The 15329-nt window shown below is 46.7% G+C and overlaps 1 protein-coding gene across 1 annotated transcript in view; it reads left to right on the top strand.

Annotated features, from left to right (window-relative positions):
- Nucleotides 1-12667, top strand: part of Anxa13 (annexin A13) — a 34071-nt gene extending 21404 nt beyond the window's left edge. Inside the window, exons 9-11 of the mRNA XM_052749204.1 lie at nt 2449-2524; nt 6336-6448; nt 9061-12667. Of these exons, the coding sequence (XP_052605164.1) occupies nt 2449-2524; nt 6336-6448; nt 9061-9180 (309 nt within the window). The 3' untranslated portion in view covers nt 9181-12667. The remainder of the gene's footprint in view (nt 1-2448; nt 2525-6335; nt 6449-9060) is intronic.
- The last annotated feature ends 2662 nt before the right edge of the window (nt 12668-15329 follow it).

The raw sequence follows: 15329 nt of genomic DNA, 5'->3' as shown, positions 1-15329 counted from the left end.
GGAGCGTTACGCAGTAAGCTGTCCTGGAGTAGAGGTGGATTTGATCTTCGGCACTACAGCTCAGGGGTTTACCCTTTGCTACCTCCTCTAAGCCCAAGTCTTAACTTCTGACTCCCTCCACGATTCCAGGTCAAGCAACAGAGTCTCTCAAACTGCCACACTGTGCAAAACAATCACGGTCCTGGTTTCATTAAGCACAAAAGACTTACACAGTTACAGAGCCACAGTGAGTTCTGCAAGCAGGGATCAGTAAGAACAGAACATGCACACGCCCACAGCACAGCCTTGCGGCCTCTATGTTACGTACCTCACTAGTCAGCGTCGTCACATACATATCCCTAAGTCCACACAAGAGGCTTTGGCCCTTTCACTGCGGGCACACTGTCACTTTGGGGGAACACATTTGACAAGAAGAACATGTGTCCTCCACTCTTCCTGTAAGCTCCATACAGGCACTATCGCCCATTTATCTACCTGAGACTGCTTTGGTGTTAAGATCGGAAAACCTAGATTCACCCAAAGAGCACCTTAAGAACCAGGTGTTCCAAGAACTGATATGCAAAGCTTGCAAAGGAGGGTCCCAATAGCATGGACCAGCCTACTGTCTTCAAGATTATGTTCATGGAGTCCACACAGGTCCCTACCTGGGGAGCAGCAAATATGGGGTGAGGCAGGAAGAAAGGCATTGTGTGAGTATCGCCCCCTAGAGGTCAGAGCATGGCATTGATGCCTAGAACTCAGGTAAGAAACCCACCTCCGCCTCTTTAGAACTGCACTCCGGACACTTTTGTCCGCTCTGGAGGCTGAGAGTCTACTACAGAAAATTGAAAGCCACCATTCTGGCTCCGTCCTCACAATAGAAACAAAAAGTGGCTTAATGTGGGTTTTTTTGCTTTTTAAACCCAGACCTGTGTGAACAAAACATCCTCATGAAATACAATCTCGGTCTTCACAATAAGAGCCCAGTTTCCGGGAAAGCGATAGCCCTCCCTCCAAAGCACTGACTCCCACATCAAACCCTAGATGGGTGGTTAGCAGCCCAGGGAGGGGAGCTCGAAAGCTCCCGTCCCCTTCTGATCTGGTGTCCTCTGCATCACAAAAGACCTCTAGAGATGTGAATGGTGGGAAGAGCTTTGCTAAATCTCTCCTCCACCCACCCCCACACAACTATTGTCCTTACATCACAAAGAATGTTTGGTTTGCCTTTGTTTTTCCAATAAAACCCCCCAAATCTATCAGTGTGTGCTCAAATGTCTCAATTATTTTTTAGGATCAATTGTGTCCTGTCTTCAAAAGACAATTTCTAAGAAAGAGACAAAAGCCCTCGAACTCAGCAGAGCATATTCCTTTCTCTCTATTTGCCTTCTCTGAGCTTGGCCCTACAGTGTTTGTGTTAAGGATAGGCACAATTTACTTTAACTTTAGTTTCTGTAAATATTTGGAAAGAAACCTAACGTGTAACACTGGGCCAAGCGACGTGAGCCAGTGGTGAATGTATAAGACCATTAGCAATCACCCAGCAGTAAAGGAAAGTGGCATTTTGATGTGGTCAGCCCCTGGCTTCCAGCCCTTGAAGCCCCATTCTGTTATGAACCATTAGATCAAGTTTCATCAAGAACTTCACAGTCTCTCTCCTTCCTTTACCCAAACTGTGAGTGACTGAGTCTCCAGTCCCAAGACAGGTGAGAAGAAGGAGACATAGGCCAGAGTTTCAACCACAGCTTCCCCCAGGAACTTGCCATGGGAAAAGTAGAAAACATAATGCTACAGCATGCAAAGAATTATTGTGGCAGGCTGAGGATATGGCTCAATAGATAAGAGCTCTTGATGAGCAAGCACGAGAATCTGAGTTTGAGTCTTATATCCACTTAAAAAACCACCAGGAGTGGCCACAAGTACCCGTAACCCCAGAGTTACGGTGGGGGTAGGAGGAGAGACAGAAGGATCACCTGGGCTTGCTGCCTGCCAACCTAACTCTACATTCAGTAAGAGACTCTGTCTCAAAGGAATAAGGTGGAGAGATATATAATAAGGTGGAGATAGGGCATCAGTCGTCCTCCACTGGCCTCTGCACACACACTGTCTGTGAATGGGTGTGCTCCCCTATCTCTCTCTCTCATAAATGCACACAGGCACACACATACACAAAAAATATTCTTGTAGTATGCATCCATTATCCCTCTACTCTCTAATTTTACAGATGAGAAAATGGAAGCTGAAGAAGTGGCCTTGACTGGGGTCAACTTGGTCAACTCCTCAGCAGTGAGAGCCCCCACCCTTGAATGGGGTGGGGCAACCATCCTACCTTGCAATGCAAGAGGCAGGATAGGCACCCTTAGGGCACAGCACTAAGTCTGGAACAGTGCAGCACTTCTTCTGAAGGAAGCTGAAGGATGCTGAGGCCAGAGCAACCCTGGAGTAATAGCTGGGTTTTGTTTGTCTTTCCAGCTCATTGGCAAAGCCATGGAAGAAGCCATCGAAGAAGAGACATCGGGAGACTTGAAGAAGGCCTATTTAACTATAGGTAAAGTAAAATTAGGGGAGTGCTGCCCCAGGGTGGGTTCCCTGGAACCATGCTGAGAGATAGTGGTCTCCTTACAGGAGTCATTTCGGAAGCAGCACATCTAAGCAGCACGGGGCAAGGCCGGAGGTGGATGGGATGGAGTTTTATTCTCCAGGGAGCTCTGAAGGTGGGTGTCCAAAGTGAGGCAAGGAGCCAAGTCTCCGCACTCTGTTAATGACTGTACACCAACCAGTCACTGGACACGGTCTGTACCCGCAGGACCATTGGCAACACTGAGCAGTCAGCTCTCTTGCTTGGAAGGTGACTTCTGAGATGGGACCCAGCTGTTAGCAGTCAGCAAGCACCCCTGGCACTGAGTGCCTGATCCTAAAGAGAGCATCTAAGTGGTCCATCACAGCATCTCCTGTGGTTGTACTGAGAGTGTGGGTCTCAGAGAGCATCTGTCAAAGCCCAGGACTATTACCTAAGCTCAGGTAGCAGTGTGATGACAGTTTATATAACACACACTGAAAAGTACCCACAGATAGGACCTATGGACAAGTTTTTGCACATGCCCGATGGCCAAAGGGTTTCCTTTTCCCACTGGATTCCCTTCAGTGTTCTCAAAGAATGAGGTCTGTTTAGAAACAGAGGGGGGCGGGGGCTAGATCTTGGCCATGCCAAGCCAACCCCAGGACCTTCTCTTCAGGTGTTGCCCAAAGGCAGGAAATAGCAGAGAGATGGGCATGGGGCCATATCTGGCATGCTCTGTTTTCCTTTTTGTAAGTCCCGGAATGAAGACACTGCCCATTATCCACATTGCTGTGGTAGAGAGTCCAGGGAACCATCCCAAATGGCACAGGAATGGAGAGACGTGTCCCTCCAGAAGAAAAAGAACCAAACTAGTAGCCCTGGAACCCCAAAAAATGTGCTCCCATTGCCAAACCCCTTTGTGGAGTTGGGAGCATTTTTTTGGTATGTGTTTTATTTTAAACAATGTCCCACTGTGTTCATTTTACATTCAGATTAACAAACATTAATCTGATGTACAGAACTCCAAATGTTACCCACACTACTCATGCCCCAACTGAACACACATGGGCCCTGTGCGAACAGCTGTCCTTTGGGCTTCATGAAGGAGCTCCCAAATGGATAGAATGCTAGTTATTGGCTAGTGGTGACTAGATCCGAGGGTCCAGACCTTCCCTGAACTTGTGGCATGAGAACCAGAAAGACCCCAGAGTACAGTCAGAAGACACCAGTGCCACCATTCCGGGACAGCACTTTCCTGAGTTGTTCTCAGTGTGGGATCAGAGGCATGAAAGACCCAGTTCTTGCTTGTGAGGAGCAGAATGTCCACAAAAGACAAGCACAAATAAATATATTAAGTAACAGTGAAGAAAGACAGAAAACAGACAACAAGGATGGTGAAGAGGAAGGAAAAAGTGGGCGCTGTGAACCACAGGAGCTGATAGTCTTGTGGTTCCAAAAGTAAAAGTGATTAGATAAGACCTTGCACATCCACCTCACAAAGCATACAGCTTCATGGCTGTTTTCTCGATATCCCTAACCCTACTCCACTTACCTTGTAAAGACATCACTTGACCACACAAATGTAGAGGGGCTGAGATCCCGTGATCACCACCACATACACTTCTTCCATAGGGCCATGAACCACCTGCCTCAAAATCCCCTTTGAGGAAAGTTTCCTGGACCCCACCCCAGGTTTACCACAGAGAAACCAGAAACGGGATGGAGCCTGGAAAGCCACTGTCCCAAGCTCCCCCCTGATGGTTTTGTGCTCAGTTAGGTTTACGAAGCCCTGCTCTTTGAAGGCAAGAGGATCAAAGTATGGAGAGCCACGGCTGTCACGGCTTCCACTCAACATAAACATTTTTATTAGCGATATTCCGATATTCCCTGGCTGTCATGGCCCAACCTTTTGAGGGAGTCCTGCTACTCGCTATTAACAGAGAGATGACCTTGGACATCCATTAGTGCTATGCAGCATAGAAAAACTTTGTGGATGCCAGCAGCTCCAATAGCCTGGGGACCCCAGCGAGTCTCAAGTATGCACTTGTCAGAGTAGCACCCGGCTTCCCACCCACCTCAAACCAGGAATTTGGGAACTGTTCTTAGGATAAAGAGACCAAACACCTGGCCCTCCAGGTTCCCACTGAAACTTAGGTGGCTGCTGTACGGACTGAGGAAAAAAAAAAAAAAAGAAATTAGCTCCCAACCTAGGTTCTGCTCCTCTCTCTTACCCAGAAACATCAGCCACACAGGTAGCAACCTAGGAAATGAAATCACTGCTCCAGTACAGATCAAGGCTCACATTCCAGGCTTATCCTGAATTTATTAATATCACTAACTTTGGAAAATTGCTATAATTCTAGCACTGTAACTCCTATCTGAGGCAGGAAGATTCTTGAGTTTGAGGCTAGCCTAGGCTATAGACCAAAACCCTGTCTAAAAAAAAAAGAGAGAGAAAGAAAAGAAAAAAGAAAAAGAAACAAAAACAAAACAACAATAAAAAAAACCAGAAAACTAATTTTAAAGAACCCAAATACTGGTAAGCTTTCTAGGAAAATGTCAGCAACCTAGGGAGTAAGTGGTTCGTTCTTCTTAAGCCTTTGTAGTGGGGGATGCCTATGAGCCTGGGAGGAGGGGTGAGAAATGCTTCCTTCCTGCTTTAGTTAGGGTTTCTATTGCTGTGATGAAATACCAAAACCAAAGCAACTTGGGGAGGAAAGGGTTTATTTGGCTTACAGTCCCATATTACAGTCCATCATCAAAGGGATCAGGACAGGAACTCAAGCAGGGCAGGAACCTGGAGGCAGGAGCTGATGCAGAGGCCATGGAGGGGTGCTGCTTATTGGCTTGCTTCCCCTGGCTTGCTCAGCCTGCTTTCCCATCCTATGGGACCTCCAGCCCAGGGATAGCACCACTCACAATGGGATGGGCTCTCTCACATCAATTACTAATTAAGAAAATGCCCCAAAGGCTTGCCAACAACCTGATCTTATGGAGGCGCTTTCTTCATTGAGTTTCCCTCCTCTCAGATGACACCAGCCTGGGTCAAGTTGACATAAAACTAGCCAACATACACTTACATGCAGTGTGGAGGTTCACCCTATTGCCTGGTTGATGAGCAAACACTGAGCCTCATCAGTTTGCAAACATCAAAGCTGGCAGGCTAGGGTGGAGCAGAAAGGAGTGCACAGCAGAAAATAAAGAGGGGATCTTTAGGAGTGGGGACAAACATCTTTATCTCATGGACCAGATGAAAGATGCTGGGGACCTGCAGGGGATCATACAAAAGATGCCCAAACAAATGCAGTCAGGAAAACAAAGGGTGCAGAGGTTGCCGAACCCAGAAAGCAGGGCGTGGTCCAGCTGAGCAAACCTTCTAGATAATAAGGTTCTATTGTGGAAGGCTGCTGGCCACGCTGTGTTTCCCACAGAGCCCCGCTTTAGCCCCAGAGGTTTCCCTGAATAGCACGTGAGTGCCTCCATGAGTGAGACTCCAGACCTCCACAGTATGAGGGTGAGGGGGGCCACTCTCCTTTCCCAGAGCTTGCAGAGAATAGAGGCCATTCTCCTCATTCTGCAGTGGATTGGACTCAGCTCTGGTTGGAAAGCCATGCTACACTGACCCAGGGAAACTTCTAGATCTCATTTCACAATAGTGTAAAGTCAGGTCTTTCCAAACCTCTGCCTGTCACGTCCAGAAGGCCCACGGACAGCCGGGACACTCTGTGCCTGTGCAGGGTCCCTGGGTTGTTGGACAAACCATGAGAACATTTCACATCCTCCTTTCTCTCCCTCCCAGTGAGATGTGCCCAGGACCTCGAGGGCTATTTTGCTGACCTACTGTACAAGGCCATGAAGGGGATGGGGACAGACGAGGAGACGCTCATTCGCATCATTGTGACCAGGGCTGAGGTAAGATACACTGGACTCCACAAAGGGGACTTCAGTTTCTTTTCCCCAGTTCATGTCGTTGGCAAATCATATGATGGTGATAATGATGATGATGATGATTGATGATGGGACTACTTATCAAAAATGTAAGACAAAGACAGCCCTTCCCTTCCCAGAATATGCAGAACATGTTGGACTCTGCTTCAGTCCTCTCCTTTTTATTAAAATACAATAATAAGAGTTGCTTCTATTTTTGTCATCTGTGGCTCCAGAGGGCTGGTGGCGCTGTGTAAAGGGGAACTGGTGGAGTTGTTCCAAGGTAGCGTGGCTACGCCCTGCTCTATTTTAGGGAAGACAAGCCAGAGACACGGGAAGGGGTCATCATTCAGCAAGACGGAGATAATGCGCAAGTGATGTCCTCAGTCCTTTTATTTAACAGAGCACACCTTAGAAGTACCGTTTCTCAGAGAAAGACAAGACAAAATAAAACAACAAGAAAAAGCAAAAACAAAACAATAGAACAGTTTCTTGGTCTTGTTCTCAATCCTGGCCCTCTCAAAGGGTCATTTTAGACAGACTTATGTCTAATTACCATCTCTCCCCCGCCCCCAAATTTAACAGCACAGATAATGCTGACTGTCTGTTTACGCACCACATGCATATGAATGCCTTACACATAAAAAGAATGGGCTTCTTTTACCCCCTAAGGACCAGTTTGCACCCCATCTCAGAGAAGAATGTGAGTGTCAGAAAGAGAGGGGAAGATGTAGCCAGAAGCAGCCACCAGGCTTGACAGTGAGCGCCTTGGTCAGACTGGGATGTGAAATAAAGGAGAAGTGGCAGGGGTGTCACTGCCGCGGAAGGAACCTTGGAGAATGAAGGCAGCTAAAGAGCTAAAAACCACAGACATCTTTCAAAAAATTTGTTCAGCGGAGAGGGAGAGGTACCAGCCCAAATTCTGATCCACGTCTTTCGACAAACACTTAACATCTGACGTTGTTTTTAAATATAGCTCCACAGCAAGGCAGTTCTTTCCTTTTTATTTCTGTTCCTGGAATTTTGCCTCCCCCTCTTCCTCCTCCGTGCCCTCCCCCCACCCCCTTACTCCTGTGAGCCGCCTCTCTGTTCCTCCTCTGGAGTTTGCACTCTCTCCTCTGGTGTGAGTCTGTCTGTCTGTCTGTCTGTCTGTCTGTCTGTCTCTCTCTCTCTCTGTTTTTCAGGGGCCTTGCCTTCTTTATCGCTCCAGCTCTCAGCAACACAGCCCCTAGCCGAAGTTGCAGAGAAGTCTTGAGAGAAGCAGGGTTCTATTGGCTCTTGGAGAGACTGGATTCCAGCAGAAGGCTTGTCGGCATTCTGGCTCACTTGCATATAGACCATGGGATGTTCAATCCCACCTCAGAACGGACCCCATGCGAGTGTGGGTAATCTCCACCTGGGGCCAGTCTCTTTGGAATGCTTCAGGCCCAGGCACATATATGTTTAGGAGATCTGCTAATCTTCCATATGCACTAAAACAAAATGCCAGCCGCCCCAATCCTGTACTCCACCCATCCTACCCCTCCCGTAGGGCTGGGCATCCAGCCAGGCAGAGGACACCCAAGCAGAGCAGCAGGGTCACTCACAGCATCTGCCCTCCAGCAGTCTCACTGGAGATCAGCATCCTCTCCAAACACCCCCTTCCTCCCTGGCCTCGCCTAGCTTTCCTTCTCTCTGTCTCAGCCCAGCCTCTCACTGGAGCAAGAGAAGGGACTCCGACGGTTGTCTCCAGTTCCTAGGTCTGGAGTGTAAGGCAGAGTTCAAACCAAAACCCAAACACGGCAAACCAAACTTTGTTTCTTTGCAGGACTTGTTTTGTCCCGACTGGAGTGTTTTGTTTTGTTTTGTTTTGTTTTTTCCTGGTGTAGCTCCCACTTTTACAGCTGAAGGAGTCTGAAACAGCACAATCTTTGGAGTATTTTCCTCCTCTCTTCCTTCAGGCCTTAAGCTTTCTACGAATTAGACTCAAAATAAGCCCTACAAACGGTGATTGGCTTAAAACATGTCACCTGGAACTATTATCCTTCCTGATGCCCAGGGAAGCCAGAAGGCACAGGATCCCTTGTAACTGGAGTTACAGATAGTTGTGAGCCACCATGTGGGTGCTGGGAATTGAACCTGGGTCCTTTGGAAGAGCAACCAGTGCTCGTAACTGCTGAGCCATCTTTCCCGCCTGCAATGCTCAATTTCAAATCTCTATCCAGAAAATCTTCTTACCCTTCTACCAGATACTGTCAGCAAATGGGCCCCACCTCCTACCTGCATGTGTAGAGCTCTGCTACCCAAGAATGACTCCTTCTCAAAGACCTACGAAAAATTCAAAAGCAAACTATTTTGTAACACATGAGAATATATGCAATTTAAATTTTAGCTTCGATAGATAAAATTTTAATGGAATACACGTATGACACTTTTACTTTTGGAAGCTGAAGTAGGCTTTGCTTTTCTTATCCTCAAGATGTAAATAATGCCAGCTCAGCCCCCGAGGGCTGTTTAAAGCTACAATAAATGAGCATGCTGGCTTAGGAGAGGGCCTGCCTTTTACGACAACCACACCATCGGTGTTATCGCCCACGCCGTTGTCTTTATTCCTACAGGTAGACCTTCAGGGGATAAAAGCCAAGTTCCAGGAGAAGTATCAGAAGTCTCTCTCGGACATGGTTCGCTCGGACACCTCTGGGGATTTCCAGAAGCTGCTGGTGGCTCTTTTGCACTGAGTCAAGCCAGAGCAACAGGAATTCGGGCAAAGGCCACGTCCTCAGGATTCTTCAACGCAACACATCAAATGCACAAATGGGGCTTTTACACGAAACCCTTCACCTCCTGCTTTGTGCCCTCGGCGGGCACCGTAAGGTACCCCAAGGCCAAATAGTTGAAGTCAACGGCAGCCTCCTCCAAATGCTTGAGCAGTTCACCTTGAATGCTGGCCTAGCAAGAACCTAAACTGCCTCTCTATCTTCCTTTAGCGCTGTAAGTGAGTGCTTTCTAAGCACATATGAAATCAGCAGTTGGTGATAAAAACCCTGAACATTCATAATAAAATGTTTAGGAAATTATATGCCTCCCAGATGTATCGAGCCAAAGCAGAGATTAAATGGCTAAAGCGCAGTAAAGACAAGATTAAACGGTTTGTTCATCTCCCTTCTGTGTATTCGGTCAAAGTCTTTCTGTTAATTACAGTCATGGTTTGTGCCTCCATCAGCTGCTTTTCCAAACTGGCTTGATGAGCTTGAACTCTTGCTAGGAAAACACAGAGTTTGTGAAACTCAAATGTACTGGGGAATTGCAAACAGTGACACTGATTAACAGTCTCCAGGGATGGCAGTCAAGGCCAGCATCGAGGAAAGAGAAGACCTGCCTATGTGCAATACTAGAAGTAAAACGCACTGACTGTTCCTGGTTCAGTTGGGTTTCCTTGCTTTTCAAGACACAGGGCTCACTTGAGTCTTCCTTCTGATCTTCAAATACAGTTACTAATACAAACACTAAGCTAAGTGCCCACAGGATCACAGTCAATGCCCTGCTTCTCAGGTGGATTGATTCTGTGATAATAGAGTCTCTGTTCCGAGATACTGGTCTTATAGCCTCATGGGGCCAAGCATAGACTGTCAAGGTAACTTGCACACCTTGGGCAAGCCCTCACAGCTGTCCTCCGCTGGATGAGAGCTATGTCTGGCATTGCTAAGTACCACAATTTCATACTTAATCCATAACCGTATGAGGTTAGTGTGACTTCCGTATATGACTTGAAGAAACTAAGATGTTAAATAACCCAGCTAAAGCCCATTTGTAAGCAACAGGATTAGGATTCATATCCCAAACTAGATGACTGCAGAGATCGTGCTACTGACCGTGTTTCTCAGAAGAGGAACCTGAAGGATGTGTATGAGGATGAGTCAGTCATCCTTCACCTGCTTATCTTCTATCTTCCATTCACTGTGGTGGGTTCCACTGAACCAAAGGTAAGAAGATATGGGCTGTTTCTTACCTAGTATATTTCCAAACCAGTATTGAAAACAGATGCCTCCATAGTGCACGGAATATTTTAAGAACACTAAGAAAAGCAGATAGATCAAATGCAGAGAATAAATAAGTGTCTGTGGAGCACTCAGACATAAATGGGACATCTGTGTCACACACCCTCCCGCCAAGGCCAAGGCTCAGGGAACATCCCAGACAAGGAGATGGAAAGATTGTAGGAGCCACTGAGGGAAAACAGTGTCTTCTGAGCGTGACATCAAAATTGCCCTCCTGAGCTCACAGCAGCTGTGGTTGCCTGCATAAGGTCTGCACACGAACGATCAAGGCACTCAACATTCCAGCAGAGATGGGGGAGCAGCACATGAGCCACATCCCAAACTGAGGACCCATGGACAGTTTCTTCATGGGTGTGGTCTCTAGCGGGTTGAAAGGCCAAGGAGCCTTAGTGGACAGATGTCTGTTTGAAAAGAAGGACAGGCTGGCAAGGCTACAGGAAGGTTGCTGAGTTTTTATGTTGACTCCAGGAGCAATGGATGTTCTCCCAAGGTAGGACTTTATCTTTTGAACACTGCCAGTCATAGGCGATGTCTACATGTGCAAAGAACATGATCAGGTCTGGACCTTTGGGAATCACCTGAGTAGCATTATAGCAAATAGCCAAACATTCAGTGTGAGGCTAGATGTCACGTGGTGGAATGACCTTTTAGTACTTAGAAAATGGTGACCCACAAGTCAAGAAGTGAACATCGATACCTTCCTAACAGTCATGTCAAAGCTGAGATTTTACACATACAAAGTTATTTTCCAGGACCAAATCTAGTAACATAACATACTGAATCTACTTGGCCCCAAACAGAAACAAAGCCGTCAGTTCTTAGGAATCAGGACAGAGAAACAAAAGAGTGAATTGAGAAGAGCCCCAGTCAGAATCGGCACGATTTGCATACAGAAGAGAGAGAGAGAGGTGTTCCGTAGAATCAGTATGAATAAGACAGAAAAGCAAGGTCATTTGCTCGAAGTCATCCAAGGGCAAAGTTAGGGCTGGAATTTCACCCCAGTCCTTCTGACCCTAAAGCCTGTGCCTCTCCCCACTGCACCAGCTCAGGGCTCACAAGCGCTTTTGTCTGTAGTTTGGCTGAATGAAGCATCCAAACGCCCATCCCTGTGACTGCGGAAGAGTCACTCCACTTATGAGCGGGGCGGGTTCCTACGTGTCTGACTAAGTGAAAACTATCAGCTCTGTCCAAGGATCGCCACCCACACCCTAGCCTCTGGTACCCTGGCCACCTAAGGAATTCTCTCTTTCTTTTTCACACTCCTCTTCTACCTAGACCCTGCCTCTTTCTTGCTGTGTTCTCAGTGTTGGAGGAGAGGAACTACCTACCTGGGGCCATGGAAAGAGAGGATGTTAAAAAAACAGAAACAGAAAGAGAAGAGAACACTCTGTCTTGGCCTCCACTGCACAGGCCTTTCCCCACCCTGCCATTCCTCCAGGGTCACCAGAGGAATGCTACCTCCTGCCACCCCAATATTCAAGACCTTGGGGAATACACCTGAGCCCACTTCCAAGGTTACAAGAGGATAGCACACTGCTCCATGCCTGTGTTAGCCCAGAATGCGTTTTCCCAGGAAGTTCTGCTTCAGGTTCTGATGACACTCCATGCTGCCACTTACCCCAGTGAGATTCTTGGGGCATTGTGGGCAAGCAATTTGGGGGTGGGGATCTGACCCAGGCAAATCAAGCAGATGTCCACTCCCTAAAACTAAGGAGACTCATCAGAAGCTCTGGGGACATTAGCCCCTACTGTCCAAATTTCTCTCAATAGCTTTGCAGGTCCCAGGCAGTCTTTCCATGCATGCCTACCTCTCACATTTCCCCCACTGTGTTTGAGAGGTAGGACTTCTAGAGGCTAATGTACTATTGTTTATTGTCCCCAACTCACATTCCATGACATCACGTCAGCATCTTGAAATAAGCTGTGGTATTTACAGTGTGGGAACTGGTAGATCCTACAGATCAGGTCTTACTGCTGGGTACTTACAACTGTCGTCCCACACATTTCAGACAACGATACTCGATGCTCAGGCTCTACATATGCAAATACACAATACACATGCAGGCATAAACAGATCAAAATCCACTTGTGTTTCCATGAAATGAGTCTATACAGTGTCTTCAGCTATCATCAGTGCCACATGGTTCTTGCTAGGAGGCGAAGGCTGACATCTGGAAAACAACACAATGGGGCGAGAGAGTAGGTGAGAAATTTCTAGTCATAAGAATCGCGAAAAATCACAGTGTCCAGCAGTTGCCACTGACTGTCTTTTCATCCCACGTGGCAGGATTTCCTTTTAATCTACAATCCAGAAATCTCAATTCTATGATCAGGCAGTACTCTGTTGGAGCCCAGTAAGTGCCATGGGGTTGTATCACAACATGGAGGAGATGTAGAAAGGAATCCAGGAACATACAGGAGGGGCGTGCGTGTGTGAGCCAAGAAGTAGATGCCAGTCTAGCTTACCGCAATCTGGTCACTCTGGACTCCTGGTGAGAATGATAAGCCTTAGTCCTTACAAGACAGTCCCCTGTGATCCAATCCACTAGGCACCTTCTCAAAATCCCAACAGGTCATCAAGCCACACTACAGACCAAGACTCTAGTATATGGACTCTGGAGAAGCACATCAACATTCTGTATACCAACATACATGTGCACACACAGGGAGAATTTAATTTGCATAAATAAATTTCATTTGCATTAATTAAATGTATGACGCACTATTTTACTTGTGGACATCAGCAACTTTGTCCAGTGTGTAACAGAAAGGATGGGCCTTTGCTGATTGGTCCTCAGACTTCCATCCTCACACGCCTAAGGGATGGTATCTGAGGCTCTGAAGAGAACATTCCATGGCTTCTTTGTAACTAAAATAAAGACACTGATACCTTCTGTTTTTAAAGCAACCAACTCCCTGAGTTCAAAACATGTTCAGCCAATGATGACTCCCCACGGAAGGAGAGGAGAATCAGAGAAATAAGTACAAACCAAAGAAATCAGGGAAACTCAAATTAGGGCCGGTTCCTGGAAAGTTTACAAAGTTTCTGGAGGGGTCTGGGCCTCTTCCCAGCAAAAGAGGCCCACAGCTGGGAGGAGCTGTCTGTTTTGTGAGCACCTAGATGAGAATGATGTATGTGGGACACCTATACAATAAAGTACCAGCCACTGTCAGCTTCGGTGGGCTTAGGGTCACTTGCCTGTTAGTGGTTTTGGGGTGTCTAATGAGTGGCACACTAGAACTGCTTAGAATACAGACAGCTCAAGACAAAAGAAACGTGAGGCATTTTTAGACTCTGAACTAGAAGACAAGAACTGATTTTGAATCACTTCTCACAGGGAGGAGTAATGTGGACCAGGATAATATGACTCACCAACCAAAATGGACACTAATTAACTGAACTCCAAACCCGACCCAAGTATTAATTTTTTTACTGCCCTGAAAACAGTATCAGTGTTGTTGTTTTTCAAATCCTACTGAACCAGTTCAAATTAGAACCAGTCTTTTGAAAAGGTTGGGCCAGGAAAAAAGAAAAGAAGAACCATAAAAGCAAAATCATTTCCACACAAGTATTGTGTTCATGTGTTTGTCAAACACCAGTGTGAACTGAATACATGTTCTTCTCATTCAGTCCTATTAATCTATTTGTCAGAACAGCTATTGACCTATTCTCTCTGCAAAAACCTGTTCGTGGGTCCAGGGTTGCTGCCTGGGTTGGCAGCCTGTGACGTGTGAGTAGGGGGTCCCCTATCTTCTGGACGATTATGGATTTTGCAATAGCAGATTGTATTTGTGTCCCGACCTATTTATAGCTGCTGTGTTCACCATCGTTGTAAAATAATGTCATTAATTCTTAAACAAGCTGATCAGCTATGAAGAGAAAGATCTGCTTCGTTCCCGAGAAAGCCAAATTGAAGACGCCGAAAAAGAGGAGGAGGGGATGATGGAGATGATTAACCTTATTGTCAACTTGACTAGATTGAAAATCACCTAGGAAACACATCTCTAGACATGTCTGTGTGAGGATTTTCAGAGATGTTTTAACTAGGGAGGGGAGACCTACCTTGAATATGGGCCACAGCATTCCACAGGCTGGGGACCCAGACTGGATACAAAGAAGGAAGCAGGCTGGATGCTTGCTCTCCCTGCTTTCTGACAATGTATACAATGTGGCCAGCTACGTCACACGCCTTCCTCTATGCCTTCACCGCTATGATGGAATATGCCCTCAAACTGTGAACCTTCCTAAACCCCTCCCTTCCTTCAGTTGATTTTTCTGTCACCACAAGAAAGAAGAAATAAAAACACTGCATGCCCATATGCAGCTTGTTCTTCAATGAAAATCCTCAATAAATCAATATACTTTTTTTTTTATCTCAAACACAAAACTGTAGTTGATGTTCTATCCCGAGTCACTGCTATACACTAAAATACAAAGATCCACCCCTCATCTACCTGTGCTAGATGGGAAGGCTTCTACCATGTGCACATCTTTCCATCTGCCTGAAACATTAATCCCTCTGTGATTGCCACCCCAGCTCCTTTTCTGGTCAAAGATCTCATGACCCCTGTCACTAGCTCCGCCTCTCCCATCCTAGCCCTGACTGGAGTCAGAACAGAGGAGGAATGAGAAGACACGGAGAGGGACCTGTCTGTCTGCACACCTTGCCCTTCTGAGAGCCAACTTCCTTATCTGTAACGTGGGGATGAACATTCCAGATGCTCCCCTACTTAAGTGTCCAAAGCAAAAGAACCTTCATTGATGAGAACAAACTACCTCCGGAGAAAACAGGGCAACTCCCTTGGCTAACAATAGATATTCTAAAAAG

This window comes from Peromyscus californicus, unplaced genomic scaffold, assembly GCF_007827085.1.
Source record: "Peromyscus californicus insignis strain IS unplaced genomic scaffold, ASM782708v3 Scaffold_20__1_contigs__length_68692818, whole genome shotgun sequence".
Classification (NCBI taxonomy): Eukaryota; Metazoa; Chordata; class Mammalia; order Rodentia; family Cricetidae; genus Peromyscus; species Peromyscus californicus.
This window is presented reverse-complemented; position numbering and strand designations above follow the sequence as displayed.